Consider the following 18,449-nt stretch of genomic DNA (forward strand, 5'->3'; position numbering starts at 1 on the left):
ATTTAGAACTTTTATATAAAGTGCCCAACCATAGCTTAGAGTGTCACAGAAAATAAGACTTACTTACCCCAGGACACTCATCTACAAGTAGTAGAAAGCCAAACCAGTACTGAAACGAGAATCAGTAGAGGTAATGGTATATATAAAAGAGTATATCGTCGATCTGAAAAGGGAGGTAAGAGATGAATCTCTACGACCGATAACAGAGAACCTATGAAATAGACCCCGTAGAAGGAGATCATTGAATTCAAATAGGCAATACTCTCCTCACATCCCTCTGACATTCACTGCACGCTGAGAGGAAAACCGGGCTCCAACCTGCTGCGGAGCGCATATCAACGTAGAATCTAGCACAAACTTACTTCACCACCTCCATAGGAGGCAAAGTTTGTAAAACTGATTTGTGGGTGTGGTGAGGGGTGTATTTATAGGCATTTTGAGGTTTGGGAAACTTTGCCCCTCCTGGTAGGAATGTATATCCCATACGTCACTAGCTCATGGACTCTTGCTAATTACATGAAAGAAAAAGATAAATGTAACAAAAACTGTACTGCGCCTTTAAATTTTAAAAGTGCAACTATTTTTCTGGTATGTTCAAAAACGTGTTTGTGGCAATAAAATGTATTTACTGTGCCCAAAACACACTATCCGTATTGCATCCACTTGCTAGGATATGAAATACACAATAAAATATCGATTGTTAACAATTATGTATTTATTAACTTAAGATTGGCCTCCTGCACCACGCCACAGCTCTGCTGTGGCGCCTACCTGCCTCCGGAAGATACAGCTGCTGTTAGATAGCCTTAAAAACCCTTCTAAGGCCGATACAATTTAGGCCCCACCGGAGCCCCAGATGCTGCCTCTAATGCGATCCGGAAGAAAGTGCGCGTCCTGAGATCACGAAAATAGGCCCCGCCCACCGTGGGCGTAATACTAAACTGAACAAGACCCGCATGGGTCGCAGTATATACAAAATATGTCGACATTAAAAAAAGGGTGCCATGTGCCCTCTATATACCAAAAAAACATCGGAACACTGTACACTTTCCTCAGGTCAGAATGTAACAGCCCTTAGCCAAAAAAACAACCGCAGCTCCCAGCGTCCAGCCCTTGCATAAGTCAAAGAATTCTCTACATACTTTGGCAATCAGAATATAGGGATCCCAGGTACACCTAATTTTTCATCATATAGTGTAAACTGCTTACCCCTCCCCTTATAGGGACAAATGTCAGCCTGTTCTGATGCATCAAGTCTCCCCAGAAACAAAAGACTGAACATACCTCAAAGCTGCTTGCAGCAAGACACCGTTCTCCACACTCAAGAATTCTCTTACACTACCTTCAGCTGCGCTGTGGGAACCATCATGGATCTTAGATAATGTTTGCTAGGATCATCAACATCAGGGCAGAAAATACGATGTCTCCATTCCTCTTGGGAATCCAGACTGACGATTTCTCCCTGAGGAAAATAGTACTCACTGGCACCATTTTAAAATAAAATACTTCTTGATTGAAGAATCTAAAACACCTCACTTTACCTCTTCCTATTACTAACACAGGCAAAGAGAATGACTGGAGGTGGAGGGAAGGGAGGAGCTATATATACAGCTCTGCTGTGGTGCTCTTTGCCACTTCCTATTAGCAGGAGGTTAATATCCCACAAGTAAGGATGAAATCTGTGGACTTGTCATATCTTGTAGAAGAAAAGAACCTTCCTAGATAACAATTTAATATCAACAGTATGCATAGGCTCAAACGGAGCCTGCTGCAAAACAATAAGAACAAGATTGAGGATTGAATGCGGAGCCCCAGAGCTAAACACAGGTCTGATCCTAGTGAGAGCCTTAAAGGACTACACATCCGGAAGCTCAGCCAATCTCTTGTGCAGTAACACTGACAGGGCTGATATCTGTCCCTACAGGGAACTAGCAGATAGACCTTTTCCCCTATCTGGCAACCTTAACCTTATGCCAGGAAAAACCACGCTATTCCCACCAGTACAAGTAAGTCCTCCACACTCTATGGTAGATACGACGAGTAAATGGCTTAGGAACTTGAACCAGAGTGTCAAACACTCTCAGAAAAACCTCTCTTGGCTAAGGCTAAGCGTTCAATCCCCACGCAGTCAGCCTCAGAGAATCTAGATTTTGATGAACGAAGGGACCCTGTATCAGCAGATCTCTGCGACAAGGTAACCTCCACTGAGGAGATGAGGACATCCCAACCAGATCTGCAAACCATGTCCTTCGTGGCCACGATGGAGTAATCAGAATCACTGATGCTCGCTCCTGCTTTATGCGAGCCACCACACAAGGGAGAAGCGGTAATGGAGGAAAAAGATAGATATATATATATATATATATATATATATTTATTCTGAACCTTCATGGTACTGATAGGGCATCTATCAGTTCCGCTAGAGGATCCCTCGACCTAGACCCGTCCCTGGGTAGCTTGGTATTGAGGAGGGATGCCATGAGATCTATCTCCGGCATCTTCCACTCGCTGTATATCACTGCAAACACCTCGGGTGAAGAGATCATTCCCCTGGGTGAAAGGATTTCCTGGTGAGGAAGTCCGCTTCCCAGTTGCTGACAGTGTACATCTGTGAGTCTCTGCCCACTCTAGTTTCCGAGATACTTCTCTCATCGCCAAGGGACTTATCGTGCCCCCTGATGGTTAATCTAGGCAACCAAGGTTATATTGTCTGATTGGAATCGGATAAACTGCGACAAACCCAGAAGGGGCCAAGCCTTTAAGGCATTGAAGATTGGCCGGAGTTCCAATATATTGATCGGAAGGGAGGACTCCTCCTGAGTCCACAGCCCTTGTGCCTTCTTGGCGGAAAGGCTTACATCCGTAGTCACAATCTCGCAGGACGGTCTGATCATCTGGACAGAGCCACCAATAGAGCAAGTCTCAACAGGTTGTCCAGCACAATCTGTTGAGACAGATCTGATTGTTCGCCGTTCCATTGTGTCAGCATGCATAGTTGTAGGGGTCTGAGATGGAATCTGGCAAAGGGAATGATGTCCATACAGGACACCATGAGTCCGATCACCTCTATACACTGGGCAACTGAGGGTCTCAAGGAGGCCTGGAGGGCAAGACAAGCAGCAAATAGCTTGCAATGTCTCTGATCTGTGAGAAATATTCTCATAGATATGGAATCTATTATCGTCCCCAGGAAATTAACCCTTGTACTTGGAGTAAGAGAACTATTTTCCAAGTTTATCTTCCATCCATGTGATCGAAGAAGACTGAGAAGGGACTCCAAGTGTTCTTCCGCTAGACGAAAAGATGGTGCCTGTACCAAGATATCATCCAGGTAAGGTGCTACTGCAATACCTCATGTTCTGGCAACGGATAGAAGAGCACCCAGAACCTTCAAAAATTTTATTGGAGCAGTAGCTAGGCCAAACGGAAGAGCTATGAACTGGAAGTGCTGGTCCAGAAAGGCAAACCTCAGGAACTGAAAACGTTCCCTGTGTATCGGAACATGAAGGTATGCATCCTTCAGGTCTATGGTGGTCATAAACTGTTCTTCCTGAACCAGAGGAAGGATTGACCGTATTGTCTCCATCTTGAAAGAGGGAACACTCAGAGACTTGTTTAGGCACTTTAAGTCCATAATTGGACAAAAATTCTCACTTTTTTGGAACCACGAAAAAGGTTTGAATAGAACCCCAAACCTCTTTTTGCTGTAGGTACCGGGACAATTACTCCTAGAGAGGAGAGATCCTGTAGGCAACCTAAAAAGGCAGTTTTATTATCTGGTCTTGTAGACAGTCTGGAGAGTAGGAATCTGCCCTCGGGCGGATGAGATTTGAATCCTATCCGGTACCCTTGAGAAACAACATCCAAGACTCAAGGATCCTGTACATCTTGGAACCAAGCATCTGAAAAAAAGAGACGTCTGCCCCTTACTAGATCCGATCCCAGATAGGGGGCTGCCCCTTCATGTCGATTTGTTCTCGGCGGGCTTCTTAGTCTGTTTGGACTTATTCCAGGACTGAGCTGGCTTCCAAGTACTCTTGGGCTGCTCGGACTTGGATGAGGATTGCTGTCGTTGTGATTATTCAGAACGAAAGGAACGAAAATTAGACAATTGCCGGCCTATTCTTCTTATCCTGTAGTAAGAAGGCACCTTTCCCTCTGGTAACCGTAGAAATAATGGAGTCAAGCCCTGGATCAAATAAAATCTTCCCCTTGAAAGGAATAGATAGGAGTATGGATTTAGAAGTCATATCCGCAGACCAAGACTTCAACCAGAGAGTCCGGTGGGCTAGGACCGCAAAGCCAGAAGCCTTTGCATTTAGGCAAATAATCTGCATATTCATGTCACAGATGAAGGAGTTAGCAATTCTCAGAGCTTTAATTCTCTCCTGAATATTCTCAAGGGGAGTCTCCACCTCAATGAGCTCTGACTCAATGAGCTCCGACAGAGTCGCACCAGTAGGTAGCTGCTCCAGCAACTGCGGCTACAGCTGCCGCCGGTTGAAATAAAAACCCTGTATGTTGAAACATCTTCCTCAGTAAAGTTTCCATTTTCTATCCTCCAGAGGGATAGTGGTACGCTTAGCCAGTGTAGAAATAGCGCCACACACCTTAGGAATGGAGCCCCACAAATCTAATTGAGAGTCAGGGACCGGGAATAATTTTTTAAAAGATGACAAGGGGGAAAAAGAAGTTCCTATTCTTTCCCATTCGTTACTAATAATGTTCACCATCTTAACTGGCACAGGAAAAGTCAGGAGGGATCTTCCTGTCTTCATGAACTCGGTTTAATTTAGGTATCTTGGGTTCCTCATGGAGTTTAGCCTCTGGAACCTCTAGTGTAGACAGATGCTACATTTTAAATCTAAAGGAGGGTTCCTCTGCTGAAGGAGGTTTAGAAACTGAAGTCTCCGACTTAGAAAGTTCACCCTCTGAAGCTGCAAAGGTTAACCCATCCTCGGATAGCTGGGACATAGTAGCTAAATCCGACAAATATTTAGAGGACTCTAGGTCAGGAGAACTGTTTAACCTTTCTCTTACGTTTGCTAGAGGGAGGTAAGGCACTCAGGGCCGAAAACACCACTGATTATAACTGCGCAGTAAAGTCCACAGGGAAAAAAAGCCCCCTCCAGATGGAGGATTAGCTGGGCCGCAGGGAACTGCATGTGGAGCGGGTAGTGTAGAAAGAGTAGTAATCTCTCGGGACACAGATTCCTGAGAGGTAAAAGGCTCAGAGGGGCTAATAGCACTATGAGTATTAGCAGGCTTGTCTCCCTTCTTAGACTTTAGAGCAGTGCTTAGGCAAATGGAACAAAATTGAGCAGACGGGCAAACCACAGCCTCCTCACAATATAAACAGGAATTATTAATCAGTACAAAACGAGCTGAACCTTCTAATGTAGTATCAGAGTCCTCCATAGCTATGATATATCCACAGAAGGACAGACAAAAAAAAAAAATGCTTTTATTTAAAAAAAAAATGGCACCTTTATAATCCCAATGGCTGGGGCACTCACCACCTCCTAGACCCAGACAGCTAACATTGAAAATGCTCTCATTAAGAGTGATGTCCGCAGAAGGATCGTAGTAAAATGAAAAGGCCGCACCCGGTCACATGGTGCATAGGACAGGACCTCCCCTGCTATGAAAAAGGAGCAAAGCTATTATGAGCTGCGCAACAATCAAAAACGGAAGTGAAACCGGTTTGTTCCGAGCCAAAAGCACACAGTCTATGAGCCCAAAAACTCTCACATTAAAGCAGTTATAAATAACCCCTTGCTATTCAAATAATCTCCCTGAAGGAGATATTAACCACCCTTGATCATATTGAGGTATAAAGGAGCCACACTGTGACCCTGTATAGCAAAAGTGTATATTAAATTTTAAAAAAAGGTCTTACCCTCCAGGATCCGTGCTATTGAACAGGCACAGCCTCTCAAGTGTGACAGTTTTGCAGCGACGCTCTGACATGGACTCGAGTGTGTAACAGCAACCGGTGAAACTCATCAACACTTATTGCTCAGGAGCTGTTAGGCGACAGTCTGGATGGGTTCGTAGAAAAACTTTCCCTGGATCTCCAGACTCTAACTTTCAATAATACTCTCACTGAGAGGTTGACATGATTACTTAAAACTCCAGTCCTTTCTTGAAGGGAATATACCCATTACAGGACTATCCAAATCTTCTGACACTCTCTGCCACCTCCTATAGTGATGAAAGGCAAAGAATGACCGGGGGATAGGGGAAGTGGGAGGGATATTTAAACCTTTGGCTGGGGTGTCTTTGCCTCCTCCTGGTGGCCAGGTGTTGTAGTTCCTAACAGTAAGGAATGAAGTCGTTGAATTTTTCCTGCCTTATGGAAGGAAACAGTAAGATCTGCTATAAATCCCCATTAGTAAAACAGGATGACTATACCACTGTTCTCCACAGAAAATGTTGTTAGCAGGGTGGTAGTAATGTAACACTTTGCAATACAACAACATTTTATCTTATTTATAAATGTTATTCAAGCTATACAAAGCACAAATTAATAGTATAATTTAACATAAATAATTTCAATGATAATTTGTGCAAAAGCATTGAGAAAATGTAATAGCATATTTCAATGTAATATTGGCTTAAATTTTAACTGGGTGGTCAGTAAAATCAGTTGTGTGGTGTGCCCATTAGATAGGTCCTGGGGAGAAGAGTGTATACAATATACCCCTCTTAGTAAAACAGTAAGAATATGCTCCGTCTGTACTTACATCATCTTCATATCGAATGTGAATATTGGAAATCTTCACCTGGAGATTCTTGATAACCTGAGTGACTAGTTTTTCTACAAAAGTGTCCTGTTTTTCTTCCTTTGGCTTTTCTAAACGAGAAAGAAAACTCTACCTAATGTCATATATCTAATGGAAATATATGCAAATCTAAAAGGTTTGTTTATCTGTACAATAAAAAGGTATTGATCAGAAAAAAGCATTCTAGGTCTGAGTATTCACAGACACTGATTCATGCAGGCGTTTAATAATAAATATTCAATTAATACACGGTCAGCACTGAAGCAGAGCCAAACTAAACAGACTTTCAGTTTGAGAACAAACTAAAGACCTTTACAAGTACAAGTTTTATCAGTGAACAAAAAAAGAGGTGACTGCAACAATAAATATTGTATTAATAAATTTAGTCTAAGTCAGTAGTATCCAACCTATTAACACAATTGGCTAAATTTATAATTGTTTTTATTCATAGGGCCAGGGTAATAATTTAAGAAAAATGTATGTTGTGCTTTTAGGAGTCAATGTGTCTTTTATTATACAGACCCACACAGATATATATGACCATCACCAATTTTGTGTCTTCTATATTAATTAGCATACAGTATATTCCAATAAGCATACATTATATATTCCAATAAGCATACAGTATATATATTTCAATAAGCATACATTAGTTATTTTCTCTAATCATGGAAAACATCATCCCTGGTTCAAACGCACACTTTATCAAAGGGATACTAAACCCAAATTATTTATTTCATGATTCTGATAGAGCAGGCAATTTTAAGCAACTTTCTAATTTACTCCTGTTATCAATTTGTCTTCGTTCTCTTGCTATCTTTATATGAAAACCAAGAATGTAAGCTTAGGAGCCGGCCCATTTTTGGTTCAACCCCTGGGTTTTGCATGCTGATTGGTGGCTAAATGTACCCACCAATCAGCAACCTCTATCCAGGGTGCTGAACCAAAAAAGTGGCCAGTTCCATAGTCTAGATTCCTGCTTTTTTAAATAAAGATAGCAAGAGAACAACGAAAAATTGATAATAGGAGTAAATTAGAAAGTTGCTTTAAAATTGCATACAGATTGCATCTGAATCATAAATTGCATACAGATTGCATCTGAATCATAAAAGATAACATTTGGGTTTAGTATCCCTTTAAGACTGAAGAAGAGAAGACACAAATAAATTGCATTTGACGGTCACACTGTGACCACCGAGTCTTAGGTTGGGAAATATGACACATTTAAAAGCAACATGGTAGTCAAAAAAAAATGAAATGCATATGTATTAGTTCCGCTTTTACTTAAAGCATTTTTGCTGTTTCAGTGACAGCTTTTACTGTGCCTTGGCAAGCATTTCATATGCTCTATGTGCACAGTACATGCGGACAGCTTTTGCTAGAAGTGTTTGTGTTAATGCAGGAGTATAACAAACAGCTTCTATACAAATCTGAAATTCACTCATTTTAGCTCCATAGTTTGAAGGTAAACAACAATACATAAAACTTTGAGGGGAAAAATACATTTTAGACGTAAGAATTTTTTTGGCCATGGCCAAGATTCTCTACAGCAGAGAGCTAGAAAAATGCCTTTAACAGCACACTCTGACTATTCAGAATGCCATTACCTTGATCAGCAACCTTTTGTTTCGCTTCTTCAATCCGTTGCAGTTCCCTTTGCCTTGCTTCCATAAACTGTTTATCTTCTTTCTCAGCATCATACTTTATACCTAAATGCAAATTTGATCAAATAACTTTCATTAAAGATGTTAATAGTGTTTCAAGCAGAGACCACTGTGTTTAAAAAAAGGGACACTAGAATTTTTCTTCCGTCATTTAAACAAAGCATTCAGTTTTTAAAAAAAAGTTTATACTATTATCAAATTTGCTTTATTCAATTGGGTAATCTTTGTTGAAAGGCATAGATAGGCGCGTTACATGTCAGCAAACACTGCTGCCATTGAATGCTCTTGCAAATATCTAACACGGTTAACTGTATTCTTGCAAAAAAACTGCTTCCAAATAGTGCCCCATACTCATGCACACCCTTAAGCCTACCTACCATCTTTTTAACAAATGATACCATGAAAATAAAATCAATTTAATAATAGAAGGGTTTTGGGGGGTGTATTTTAATGGTATGCTCTGTCTGAATCATTAAAGAAAAAAATAAGGTTTCTTGTCCCTTTAATTTCTTTTCAGCCAAAAAACAAAGTGATACAGAGCTACAATATATCAGCATAAATATAGGCAAGTCAAAGGGACAGTATACACTCATTTTCATATAACTGCATGTAATAGACACTACTATAAAGAAAAAGATGCACAGATACTGATATAAAAATCCAGTATAAAAATGTTTAAAAACTTACTTAGAAGCTTTCAGTTTAGCTTTGTTGAAAAGGCAGTTGGAAAGTCCACTGCAAGTGGGAAATAAGACACTCCCCCCTCCCCCTTCTTTTGCATATGAAAAGACCATTTACACAAACAGGAGCAAGCTGGAGAAGGTATTTGACAGTATTCACATAAAACTTTGGGGCTTGGTTAGGAGTCTGAAAATCAGAGCAATGTTATTTAAAAATAAGCAAAACTATACATTTATTTAAAAAAAAAAACTTTATGGGCTATATAAATAGATCTACAAAACATTTATGCAAAAAAAAAAAAATGAGTGTATAATGTCCCTTTAATTGATTCAAGAAACAGCTGACCAAAAAATGCTAAATGTATTCCAATGTATGCAATGTGATCACTATTCAAAATGAATTGATAATTGCACTTAAAAGCAATGTGTTTCGCATCACAGATTCATAATTTAATTGACAATAACCTTTTGGCTACCAGTTAAGAGTTGCAGCTCATGTCATATAGTTGCACTGCAGCCATATCTGGTATTAAGAGGTAATTTAAAACCAAATCAACAATAAGTTTAGAAAGCTGCCATAGCCTACAAAACAAATAATCAAAATGCAATTCACATTCAAACCAAATAAAGTAAAAGAACAAAATAAATATTCTCTGTTTAAACAACTTTATTTACATTAACTTACTGGCAATTGGCACTATAAGTAAATAAACTCCATCCAAAACAGCTTCCACTGGCTGAGTATACAGATTCTTCCAGGGGATTTTTAGATCAAGCTTTCCTGCAGTACAAAAGCAGAGACAGGATTTGGTTTTGATGCCAAAACAAACTGTTCTTAAAGTGCTTAGTTATTTGAAGTGAATATATAGAGATCTGCTTATATAGCATAACAGAGAGATGGGGACAAAATGCCAATATGGTACAAATGTGACTCCTTTCTCAATATTTAATTGTATGCAGAAGAAACTTAAACAAGCACAATATTAAGAGGATGTCAACAAGAATATATGGAATTATATAAAAAGTGTAAGTTACATAGGCATTTTATTTTATATGCATGTAGTGAGAAACTCTGTCACTTACCGATATGACCTGCCTTTACTTTAAATGGCACATCCAGCTGGCTCTAATTGGGAAAAATACATATGTTTGACAGTTATCAGATACTTATATGCAAAACATCAAGCTTTATTTTTAAGGTATTTTTGGGAGCTTTAATATTTAAATAAAAAAAATGTTCAATTTTAAAAAAAAAATAGTTTTTAGTCATTGAAAAAGGAAATTTATGCTTACCTGATAAATTGATTTATTTTACGATATACCGAGTCCACGGTTTCATCCTTTACTTGTGGGATATATTCCTCCTGCTAACAGGAAGTGGCAAAGAGCACCACAGCAGAGGTGCTATATAGCTCCTCCCCTAACTCCTCCCCCAGTCATTCGACCAAAGGTATAGGAAGAGAAAGGGAAAGAACCATTAAGGTGCAGACGTAACTTAAGTTTATATAAAAATAAGTCCTGCTCAAAAAGACAGGGTGGGCCGTGGACTCGGTATATCGTAAAAGAAATCAATTTATCAGGTAAGCATAAATTTCCTTTTCTTTTACAAGATATACAGAGTCCACGGTTTTTACTTGTGGGATACCAATACCAAAGCTTTAGGACACGGATGAAAGGGAGGCACAAGACAGGAACCTAAACGGAAGGCACCACTGCTTGAAGCACCTTTCTCACAAAAATAGCCTCAGAAGAAGCAAAAGTATCAAATTTGGAAAATTTGGAAAAAGTATGAAGGGAGGACCAAGTCGCAGCCTTACAGATCTGTTCAACAGAAGCATCATTTTTAAAAGCCCATGTGGAAGCCACAGCCCTGGTGGAATGTGCCGTAATCTTCTCAGGAGGCTGCTGTCCAGCAGTCTCGTATGCCAAACGTATGATGCTTTTCAGCCAAAAAGAAAGAGGTAGGGGGCATGTCCTAGCAGCAATCCTGAACGGTCGCACTCTCCGTGAGCTCCAGTAGATTGACCAATAATCCGCCGATTATTGTCTATATTTTACAGCTGTAATACAACTCTGTCTATAACGATATTACATCGCCCTACAGTGAGCATAACACTGTCTTCCGGCTGTATTTGTGACACTAGAGCCCAGGATTGGATCAGATAGGCCTGAAGCGGCGGCTTGAAACAGGCAGCATTCCCCCCTTGGCACGCCGAGGTAACTGACCACAACAGAAAAAGCATCTTTCCATATACAGCATAACATCCATAACCTAGCATCAACTCGCATCTAAGATACTTCTCACTATAGTTTCATATTGGACGGCAAATATGGCGGCTGAGACCATGTGGCAGCGACATGATGCGCACTTCCAGATACTTGAGACCCTAATGCAAAAATTGATAGATAAAGCATCATCGGAACATATGTTACAGCTTCTTTATCATAAACAAGCTTCTATAATACCATCTATTGCACCTCCAGAAACCTGGCAACAGATACGCAGCATTGGTGCACGACTGGACCCAATGAAAACCCATCATGATACAGAGAATGCACCAACCATGCCCGTAAGTGAGCCACTGTCGGTTAATTATCCTGTAAATGATCGTCTACTTATAAGGCTCAGCTGCATATACGCAATTTCTTCCTCACAGTGTGGTCCGCGGCGTGGCACAGAACCTCCGGAGGTATCATGCGGCCCTCACGCGGCATCACATAAGCTGGAGTCGGCACAGAGTAAAGCTGAAATGTCAAATGTAATGGGGACTCCTGAAACAATATCTCAGATAGGAGGTCAGATACTGATGGACTTGGGACCGCGGGAGTTTGAGGGGAGCTCCTGTGAGACTACAGCCAATATATTGAACTACTCTGGGACTGTTATCGATGCTGCGTTGGAGGCACATATTGAGAGCTGTGGGGGATTTGAAGTAATATTTCAAATGACCGATAACTCGCACTTGATGAATGCCCCGAAAGGAACACCACATGAAGATAACTCAGGATACTATCTTCTTTCGGCCTATTGTAACACATTAAGTCAAGGAACTTATCTAACTTTCACTTACACATTGAATCCTGGGGACACTAACGCAACAGTGACTTGATTTATCCTACCACTACTTTAGAAGGCCTTGTTCCATAACAGCAGGACATTTAACGGTATCAAGTATAACTAGTTTGTTTCTTTATAGTTTAATGTTTGAATGTTATTTCCTATTATGTTTGTATATACTTGAAGAGTTTTTTAATTGCCAACTGGAAGCTATACTACCTGCAACACCTCATATTACCACTCATATTAAAATGACTGTGTGGTGCTATGGCACACAACAATGGGACATTTGATGTTATTCAGTGTAATTAATGTAATGAGTATGGCTTATTTTTTCTTTATCACAGTTTGATGTTTAAATGTTAAATATTATTGTCTCTTATGTCTTTATCAATTAGAAAAATTAATTGACCTGCCTTAGCTTTAACCACTACTTTGAAGCCTAGACCTGGTAACACTTTTTATTGTCTCCCACACTAGAATAGTTGTACAATAAGCATGGTTACTAACACATTTATAATACTCCCAAATGCGGGACTAAGGAAATACAAGTACTGTGTTCTGTGGCTAGCGGCCGGAGCTGCAGAATATGAGCGCAACACATATTAGCTGAAGTCCCTGCAAGTAGAAGATCATAATATGGCTCTACTCTTGTTTGCAATTATTCCTGCACTGGTGTCCAGGTTCCTAGTCAATTCATCTAGCTAAACTATTTTATTTCGTAAAACGCTAATTCATAGCCTCAACTCATTAAATGCCCCAAATATACAACACTTAACCAGCAGATATGTCATTTAAATCTCAGAGGGATGCAGGTCAGAGCATGATGCAATCTATTTGTATTAATATTATTATTCGGTATAATTTAGTTGTGGTCCTTAACAAACATATCTCATCATATTTGAATCGTATAGCTAAGTTTTCTCTTCCTTTTTATTTGTTTTACTTTTATATAATCCCTACCTATTTGTTTATATATACATGGAAGACCCAAGAGTGGTCTGCAATACCAATTACAGGGACAAAAATGAGGTCTGTTATTTAAGATGGACAGGCATGTGTTTTGCTTTTTTGTTTTTTTCTTGTTATGTATGCCTATATAAGCATGTCAATTTTAAAATGTATTTCCTCAATAAAAAAAATAAAAAAAGAAAGAGGTAGCTGTAGCTTTTCGACCTCTATGCTTTCCAGAATAAACCACAAACAGAGAGGATGTTTGACGGAAATCCTTGGTTGCTTGCAAGTAAAACTTCAAAGCACGAACCACGTCTAAGTTATGCAACAGACGCTCCTTCTTTGAAGAAGGATTAGGACACAGAGAAGGAACAACAATTTCCTGGTTAATATTCTTATTTGAAACAACCTTAGGAAGGAATCCAGGTTTAGTCCGCAAAACCACCTTATCAGAATGAAATATAAGATAAGGGGAATCATATTGCAATGCAGAAAGCTCAGACACTCTTCGAGCAGAAGAGATAGCAACTAAAAAGAAAACTTTCCAAGATAACAGCTTAATATCTATGGAATGCATGGGTTCAAACGGAACTCCTTGAAGAACATTAAGAACTAAATTCAAACTCCATGGCGGAGCAATTGGTTGAAACACAGGCTTGATTCTAATTAAAGCCTGGCAAAAAACCTGAACATCTGGTAGATCTGCCAGACGCTTGTGAAGCAAAATTGACAAAGCAGAGATTTGTCCCTTCAATGAACTAGCAGATAAACCCTTCTCCAAACCTTCTTGGAGAAAGGACAAAATCCTAGGAATCCTAACCTTACTCCATGAGTAACCCTTGGATTCACATCAATAAAGATATTTACGCCATATCTTAAGGTAAATTTTTCTAGTGACCGGCTTGCGAGCCTGAATCAGGGTATCAATGACCGGCTCAGAGAAACCCCGCTTAGATAAAAATCAAGCGTTCAATCTCCAAGCAGTTGCAGAGAAGTGAGATTTGGATGTTGGAAAGGACCTTTAATGAGAATGTCCTGCGTGGCCACGCAGGCGCTATCAAAATTACCGAAGCCCTCTCCTGTTTGATTCTGGCAATCACACGAGGAAGGAGAGGAAACGGTGGAAACACATAAGCCAGGTTGAACGACCAAGGTACTGCTAGGGCATCTATCAGCACCGCCTGAGGATCCCTTGACCTGGACCCGTAACATGGAAGTTTGGCATTCTGTCGAGATGCCATCAGATCCAATTCCGGTGTGCCCCACTGATGAATCAGGGTTGCAAACACCTCCGGGGGAAGTTCCCATTCCCCCGGATGAAAAGTCTAACGAGTTAGAAAATCTGCTTCCCAGTTCTCTACTCCTGGGATATAGATCGCAGACAGATGGCAAGAGTGAGCCTCCGCCCATCGGATTATCTTTGAAACTTCTATCATCGCTAGAGGACTCCTTGTTCCCCCCTGATGATTGATGTACGCCACAGTCGTGATGTTGTCCGACTAGAATCTTATGAATTTGGCCGAAGCCAACTGAGGCCACGCTAGCAGCGCATTGAAAATCGCTCTCAGTTCCAGAATATTGATTGGTAATTGAGTCCACACACCCTGAGCCTTCAGGGAATTCCAGACTGCACCCCAGAAGACTGGCGTCCGTCGTTACTATCACCCAAGATGGCCTGCGGAACCACATCCCTTGGGACAGATTGCCCTGCGACAACCACCACCGAAGAGAGTCTCTGGTCTCTTGGTCCAGATTTATCTGAGGAGATAAGTTTGCATAATCCCCATTCCACTGACTGAACATGCACAGTTGTAGTGGTCTGAGATGAAAGCGAGCAAACGGAATGATATCCATTGCCGTTACCATTAGTCCGATCACTTCCATACACTGAGCCACTGATGGCCAATGAATAGACTGCATAGCCCTGCAAGTATTTAGAATCTTTGATTTTCTGACTTCTGTCAGAAATATTTTCATGCTTGCTGAATCTATCAGAGTTCCCAGGAATGGAACCCTTGTCTGTGGAACTAGTGAACTCTTTTCTACATTCACTTTCCAACCGTGAGTTCTCAGAAATGATAACACGATTTCCGTGTGTGATTTTGATAGATGAAATGTTGACGCCTGGATCAAGATATCGTCCAGATATGGCACCACTGCTATTCCTCGTGGCCTGAGCACCGCTAGAAGAGCCCCTAGAACCTTTGTGAAGATCCTTGGAGCCGTGGCCAACCCAAAGGGAAGGGCAACAAACTGATAATGTTTGTCCTGAAATGCAAATCGCAGGAACTGATGATGATCCTTGTGGATAGGGACGTGAAGATACACATCCTTCAGGTCCACCGTGGTCATGAACTGACCCTCCTGGATCATAGGCAGAATTGTACGAATGGTCTCCATCTTGAACGATGGGACTCTGAGAAACTTGTTTAGACCTTTGAGATCTAAAATTGGTCTGAAGGTTCCCTCTTTTTTGGGAACCACAAAAAGGTTTGAATAAAACCCCTGCCCCTGTTCTCGAGCTAGAACTTAGCAGATTACACCCATGGTGTAGAGGTCTTTTACACTAAAACAAGGACTACTGCTTACCCCTGCCCCACATGGGGAATATGTCAGCCAAATTCTGATATATCATGTCTCCTCAGAATGCAAGTGACTGCACATACCTTGAAATTGCTTGTAGCAAGAACTCGTTCCCCCCTACTGAAGACTTCTCATGTACTTCCTCAGCAACGCTTGTGGGAACAAAAATGGATCTTAGTTACTACTGCTAAGATCATCAGACTCAAGGCATGATTCTTCTTTCATATCATGCCAGAGTAAAAACAGTACACACCGGTACCATTTAAAAAAAAAACAACTCTTGATTGAAGAAAAATAAACTATCTTTTTATCACCACATAAACTTTACCCTTCCTACTACTATGCATAGGCAAAAAGAATGACTGGGGGGAGGAGTTAGGGGAGGAGCTATATAGCAGCTCTGCTGTGGTGCTCTTTGCCACTTCCTGTTAGCAGGAGGAATATATCCCACAAGTAAAGGATGAAACCGTGGACTCGGTATATCTTGTAAAAGAAAACAAAATTTATGCTTACTTGATAAATTTATTTCTCTTGTGGTGAATCCAGTCCACGGGTTTATCCATTACTTGTGGGATATTCTCCTTCCCAACAGGAAGTTGCAAGAGGACACCCACAGCAGAGCTGTCTATATGGCTCCTCCCCTAACCCCCACCTCCAGTCATTCGACCTAAGACAAGTAAGAAAAAGGAGAAACTATCGGGTGCAGTGATGACTGTAGTTTTAAAAATAAAAACACCTGACTTAAAGTGACAGGGCGGGCCGTGGACTGGATACACCACAAGAGAAAGAAATTTATCAGGTAAGCATAAATTTTGTTTTCTCTTGTAAGGTGTATCCAGTCCACGGGTTCATCCATTACTTGTGGCATACCAATACCAAAACTTTAGGACACGGATGAAGGGAGGGACAAGGCAGGAACTTAAACGGAAGGCACCACTGCCTGTAAGACCTTTCTCCCAAAAATAGCCTCCGAGGAAGCAAAAGTATCACATTTGTAGAATTTAGAAAAAGTATGAAGCGAAGACCAAGTCGCCGCCTTACAAATCTGTTCAACAGAGGTCTCATGTTTAAAAGCCCATGTGGAAGCTACCGCTCTAGTAGAATGAGCTGTAATTCTTTCAAGAGGCTGCTGGCCAGCAGTCTCATAAGCTAAACGGATTATGCTTCTCAGCCAAAAAGAAAGAGAAGTTGCCGAAGCCTTTTGGCCTCTCCTCTTTCCAGAATAGACAACAAACAATGCAGATGTTTGACGAAAATCCTTAGTAGCTTGCAAATAAAACTTTAAAGCACGAACCACGTCAAGATTGTGCAACAGACGTTCTTTCTTTGAAGAAGGATTAGGACACAGAGACGGAACAACAATTTCCTGATTGATATTCTTATTAGATACCACCTTAGGAAGAAACCCAGGTTTGGTATGCAAAACTACCTTATCTGCATGGAAGATCAGATAAGGGGAATCACACTGTAAGGCAGATAACTCTGAAACTCTTCGAGCCGAAGAGATAGCTACTAGGAACAGAACTTTCCAAGATAAAAGCTTGATATCTATGGAATGCAAAGGTTCAAACGGAACCCCTTGAAGAACTTTAAGAACTAAATTTAAACTCCATGGCGGAGCAACAGGTTTAAACACAGGCCTGATTCTAACCAAAGCCTGACAAAACGCCTGAACGTCTGGAACATCAGCCAGACGCTTGTGCAAAAGAATAGACAGAGTAGAAATCTGTCCCTTTAAGGAACTAGCTGAAAATCCCTTTTCCAATCCTTCTTGGAGAAAAGATAATATCCTAGGAATCCTGACCTTACTCCACGAGTAACCCTTGGATTCACACCAATGAAGATATTTACACCATATCTTATGATAGATTTTCCTGGTGACAGGCTTTCGAGCCTGAATCAAGGTATCAATGACAGACTCAGAGAAACTACGTTTTGATAATATCAAGCGTTCAATCTCCAAGCAGTCAGACGCAGAGAAATTAGATTTGGATGTTTGAATGGACCTTGGAGTAGAAGGTCTTGCCTCAGCGGCAGAGTCCATGGTGGAAAGGATGACATGTCCACCAGATCTGCATACCAAGTCCTGCGTGGCCACGCAGGTGCTATCAAAATCACAGAAGCTCTCTCCTGCTTGATCTTGGCAATCAGACGAGGGAGGAGAGGAAATGGTGGAAACACATAAGCCAGGCTGAAGGACCAGGGCACTGCTAGAGCATCTATCAGCGTTGCCTGGGGATCCCTTGACCTGGACCCGTAACGAGGAAGCTTGGCGTTCTGACGAGACGCCATCAGATCCAGTTCTGGTTTGCCCCATAGTTGAATCAGCTGGGCAAATACCTACGGATGGAGCTCCCACTCCCCCGGATGAAAAGTCTGCCGACTTAGAAAGTCCGCCTCCCAGTTCTCTACTCCTGGGATATGGATAGCTGAGAGATGGCAATAGTGAACCTCTGCCCAAAGAATTATCTTGGAAACCTCCATCATTGCCAGGGGACTCCTTGTTCCCCCCTGATGGTTGATATAGGCTACAGTCGTGATATTGTCCGACGGAAATCTGATGAATCTGACCGCAGCAAGTTGAGGCCAAGCCTGAAGAGCATTGAATATCGCTCTTAGCTCCAGAATGTTTATCGGAAGGAGGGCCTCCTCCTGAGTCCACGAACCCTGAGCCTTCAGGGAATTCCAGACTGCGCCCCAGCCCAGAAGGCTGGCATCTGTCGTC

At 41.3% G+C, this 18,449-nt stretch overlaps 1 protein-coding gene across 4 annotated transcripts in view; it reads right to left on the reverse strand.

The window, feature by feature from the left end:
- The window catches only part of VPS13A (vacuolar protein sorting 13 homolog A), a 767,672-nt gene that overhangs the window by 695,741 nt on the left and 53,482 nt on the right, over window positions 1-18,449 (reverse strand). For all 4 annotated transcript variants that reach the window (XM_053702484.1, XM_053702483.1, XM_053702481.1 and 1 more), the window contains exons 3-6: window positions 10,213-10,255; window positions 9,815-9,910; window positions 8,393-8,494; window positions 6,747-6,856 (exon numbers count right to left, since the gene is read on the reverse strand). In XM_053702484.1, coding sequence (XP_053558459.1) covers window positions 6,747-6,856; window positions 8,393-8,494; window positions 9,815-9,910; window positions 10,213-10,255 — 351 coding nt within the window. The remainder of the gene's footprint in view (window positions 1-6,746; window positions 6,857-8,392; window positions 8,495-9,814; window positions 9,911-10,212; window positions 10,256-18,449) is intronic.

The sequence above is a fragment of the Bombina bombina genome, chromosome 2 (genome assembly GCF_027579735.1).
Source record: "Bombina bombina isolate aBomBom1 chromosome 2, aBomBom1.pri, whole genome shotgun sequence".
In the NCBI taxonomy this organism is placed as follows: domain Eukaryota; kingdom Metazoa; phylum Chordata; class Amphibia; order Anura; family Bombinatoridae; genus Bombina; species Bombina bombina.